The sequence below is a fragment of the Hippopotamus amphibius genome, chromosome 1 (genome assembly GCF_030028045.1).
Source record: "Hippopotamus amphibius kiboko isolate mHipAmp2 chromosome 1, mHipAmp2.hap2, whole genome shotgun sequence".
NCBI classification, from domain to species: Eukaryota; Metazoa; Chordata; class Mammalia; order Artiodactyla; family Hippopotamidae; genus Hippopotamus; species Hippopotamus amphibius.
Window position 1 is genome coordinate 135406875 of NC_080186.1, and position 4521 is coordinate 135411395.

At 52.8% G+C, this 4521-nt stretch overlaps 1 protein-coding gene across 1 annotated transcript; it reads right to left on the reverse strand.

Moving 5' to 3' along the window:
- Nucleotides 1-293: 293 nt before the first annotated feature.
- FBLL1 (fibrillarin like 1) lies at nt 294-1615 on the reverse strand. Its single transcript, XM_057707347.1, has one exon. It carries the CDS (start codon nt 1405-1407, stop codon nt 403-405), a length of 1005 nt encoding a protein of 334 aa, XP_057563330.1. The 5' UTR covers nt 1408-1615; the 3' UTR covers nt 294-402.
- Nucleotides 1616-4521: the final 2906 nt, after the last annotated feature.

The window sequence follows — 4521 nt, forward strand, 5'->3', positions numbered from 1 at the left end:
GCTTGGTCATGTGACATGGTCAATGCGTAAACAGTGCCCCCTCAGTTCCAAAGAGGATTTTATAAACTCATTAATATTTCCCCAGCTCTCTTCCCCTGCCCCTGTGATGAGAAAGCATGTGTGGAGAGGGGCCCTGAACAGTCAGGACCCTGAGTGACTGGAGGAAGCACAGCCCCCAAGCTGATCCTTGACTGACCCCTATCACCAGGTATCTTAGCTATTTTAGGGTTTGGGGGATTTGGAGATTTGGGGATAACTCAATGTGGCCTCACCGATGCACCTGAGGACTGTTTCTTTATGCCATTTAATAGAAAACAACAGTGCACAAAGAAAACGCATAGATAGTAACACCGAACACAGCACAGTCTTAGGCAGATGTCAGGGACAGCCTGAGCTGGGTTGCTACTTGCTGCCGCTCTTGGGAAGGGGCCGATAGACCCCGACGACCACAGCGTGGTCCCTCTCATAGGGCTCCAGGGTCAGCTGCTCTTGAGGCTTTAAATTCTCCTGCTGCAACTTCCTGACCTCAGAAGCAAACACCGCCTCGGCAGACGCGGTGGAGTCGATGCAATTGGCCTTGATGGAAATGAGGAAATGGCCCCCGTTGCGCAGGAAGGTGTGGGCATTCAGAGCCACGATGCGGGACTGGTCTGGCTGGGCCACATCGGCAAAGATCACGTCCACCATCCCGATGAGCATGCGGTACTTGAGGGGGTGCCGGGCATCTTCGAGGACTGGGATGATGTTGGTTCGCTTCTTGGCCACGTTGACCAGATCGCGGCCGGCGCGGTGGGAGAACTCGACCGCGTAGACTAGGCCGTCCGGACCGATGATGTCGGAGACGTGGGAGACGGTGGTCCCCGAGGCGGCGCCAAGGTACAGCACTTTGGACTTGGGCTTGATGTGAATCTGGTCGACCCCGCCCAGTATGGCCGCGGCCAGCTTGGAGCGGAAGGGGTTCCACGTGCGGTACTCCTGTTTCACGCCGCCCTCGGTCACCGTGACCCGCCGCTCGCCGTACACCGACTGGCCGGGCACCATGTTCAGGGTGACCAGAGCGTCCTCCGCCCCGCGGTAGATGAAAACGCCCTCGTGCCGGTGCGGTTCCACCGACACCGTGTTGACGGCCTTTCTGCGGCGGTTCTTGCTCTTGGCCGCGCCGCGCCGCTGCCCGCCGCCTCCGCGCTCCCTGCTTTCTCCGCCGCCACCGCGGCCCCGGCCACCTCCGAAGCCGCGCGTCCGCGCTCCGAAACCGCCTTTGCCCCCCGGGCCGCCGCCATCGCCTCCTGCCCCTTTGCTCCCTCCTCCTCCTCTGCCCCCTCCTCCTCCGCCTCCTCGCCCTCCGCCCCAGCCGCCACCCCCGCGGCCGCCAGACCCGCCGCCGCGCGCGCTCACCGCCGACTTCATGGCGCGCCCTGAGCGCCCGGGGGGCTGGCGGCGGTTGTCAGGGCAACGGTTGTCAGGGACCGCCGCTACCTGGGGGCGGTTGTCAGGGGTCGCCGGTGGCTGAGGGAGGTTGTCGGGGGTCGCCGGTGGCTCCGGGCGGTGGTCCTGACGCTGGACGAAGGTTAGAGGCAGCGGTTGCCTGGCAGGGGCGAGGGGGGCGGCGGTGGGCACCAGCTCTCCCGCAGTCCCCGCATCCCTGGAGCCGCCCTTTGACGCAGCGACGGGCGTGATTGCATCACACCCGCTCTGGGGACCCTGCAGCCCCGGAAGCCCCCCTACCCAGCCCGCGTGCAGATGCAGCCTGCTTCCTTGTAGGATTCCCCTTCTCTCTTCCCCATTTTCTGCTTTCTCAGGGACCCCTGGCACTTCTCCTTGGCAGGAGAGGGGGAGACAAACATCGCCTTCCGTCCTTGCTGTGCCACTCGCTTGCTGTGTGGTCTCAGAAACCTTACCTGACCTTCTCTGAGGGTCTTGTCTGAACTTGGGCAAGTTTCTTGACCTACCTGAGTCACATTATTCCATCTGAAAACAGAACCCATCTCGAAGGTTTGTTGTATTTTTGTTTGTTTACTTATTTGGTTGCACTGGGTCTTAGTTGTGGCTCACGGGCTCCTTAGTTGTGGCATGAGAACTCTTAGTTGCAGCATGCATGTGGGATGTGGTTCGAACCCAGGCCCCCTGCATGGGAGCGCAGAGCCTTAACCACTGGGCCACCAGGGAAGTCCCCAAAGGTTTGTTTTAAAGCACCATACACACTTGCCCCAGCCATGGTGCATGCTAAGTGCTCTATGAACATTAGCTTTTTTGTTTAGTCTTCTTCTTATTATTATCATTAAAAATTTTGGCCAAGCCACGCGGCTTACAGGATCTGTTTCCCCACCAGGGAATGAACCCAGGGGTTGCCTGCTGGATTAGCCTCAGCAGGAGGCAGGGACAAAGTGAGCTGCGGTGGAGACCAGCTCTACTGCAGTCCCCACATCCCTGCAGCTGCCCTTTGACGGCAGTGAAAGCACCAAATCCTGACCCCTAGACCACCAGGGAACTCCCTGTTTAGTTTTTTAATGTATTTCTTTTGATTAATTTTTAAATTAAAAAAAAATTTTTTTGGCCATGCCACACAGCATGTGGGTTCTTAGTTCCCTGACCAGGGATCAAACCCATGCCCCCTGCATTGGAAGTGCAGAGTTTCAACCACTGGACCACCAGGGAAGTCCCCGGTAAATTTTTAATTGAAATGTATTGCTGATAGTGTTTTTGCCACTTGAAAGTGGCTCTGGCCCTCCTTCACAAGGTTGGTGGAAATGAACCTTGGTACAGATATTTTATCAAACCTTTAAACAACCTGCCTATACTTCCACTTAGTTATTCCACTTTAAATTTTTATCCTAAAGGGATGATTCCAGCAGGAACTGTTGGTAATTAGAAGTAGAAGAGTGAGGGAGTTCCCTGGTGGTTCAGTAGGTAAGACTCTGCGCTCCCAATGCAGGTGGGCTGGGTTTGATCCCTGGTTGGAGAACTAGATCCCACGTGCATGCTGCAACCAAGAAGTCCACATGCTGTAATGAAGATCCTGCATGCCACAACTAAGTCTAGGTGCAGCCTAAATAAATAAGTAAAATTTAAAAAGGAAGTAGAAGAGTGAGGGTGATGACCATCACTGTCGTGGCAGTGTTGGCAGAGGTGAGATGAAGTAGCCTAACCTAAGAGCTATTTAAAAGATAGAATCCACAGGACTTTTTGCTAGATTGACGCAGGAAGTCAAAAAGAGGAAAATTCCAAGCCAGCGATTGCCAAAAGACAGTGGCTTCCCTGATGTGGCTAACAGCCTGCAAGCTACAGCCCTGGTTGTTCTCTATTTAGCTCTGCTTTCCATCAACTGTGCTAAATCCCACCTGTTCTGGGAATATGGGGCAGCAAGAAAATACTGATTCTTCAGTTTGAATGGGGACACATATGCCAGAGCCCTAAATCCTATAACACACATCAGCAAGAGCCAAAATCTCATGTGTATCATTGAATTCTAGTCTGTGTTTCAAACACCTGCTCTTTCAATGTGCAGTGTCTTTTTGAGCATAAAAAAAGAACCATTAGGCAGCACCACGGACAGCAACACCAATGGGGGCCAGTTAAGCTACTGGAGCTTGCTTTGGGCTCAACCAGGAGCAATGCATGATGGTGTAGGTAGGTGGTGTAAGCAACCGATGGATCTCCCTATTAGTGGCACTAAGTGTCCGGTCCAGAGAGAGAGAAAATGTAACTGAAGATTAGGGCAAATATCAGGCAGGGTCCACACAGCAAAGGTTTCCTTCTATCCTGGACCAGGAGTCTTCCTGTCTCAAATTCATGGACAGCGACACCAGGTCTGATTTTCCCTTCTGGCCAAAATGCCTCCTTAATGTGGGCCAGAAGCCTATGTGTTGGAATGTGGACAAGGGGTCAGAGAGTGCAACGTATTGTTCCTGAGGTGGATGGTTCACATAAAACATTCTCCTTAGAGGTTCCTACTCTCGTTACAAGGGGTGTTTCTCCAAACTGATGAGCTGTGCTTGGTGCCTTGGTTTGGAGTTTTTTCCAAATCAGACCCTGTAATGGTTAATTTTATGTACCAACTTGACTGGACCACAGGATGCCTAGGTATTTGGTTGAGTTATCCTGGGTGTTTTGTGAGGGTATTTTGGGATAAAAGTAACATATAAATTGGTAGACTGAGTAAAACAGATTGCCCTCTATAATGTGGGTGGGCCTCCTCCATTCAGCTAGTCCTGAATAGAACAAAACACTGACCTTCCCCTGAGTAAAAGAGAATTTTCCTGCCTGACAGCATTTGCACTGGTGTACTGACTCTTCCTGGGCTGCTAGCAGCCTGCCTGCTTTTGGCTTTGAGCTGTAATATTTGCTCTGCGGATTTTAGACTTGCCAGCCTCCATAATCACGTGAGCCATTTCCTTATAATCTTTCTTTTTTTTTAAATTTTTTGTTTATTTATTTATTGGCTGTGTTGGGTCTTTGTTGCTGACCACGGGCTTTCTCTAGTTATGGCGAGCAGGGGTTACTCTTCACTGTGGTATGTGGGCT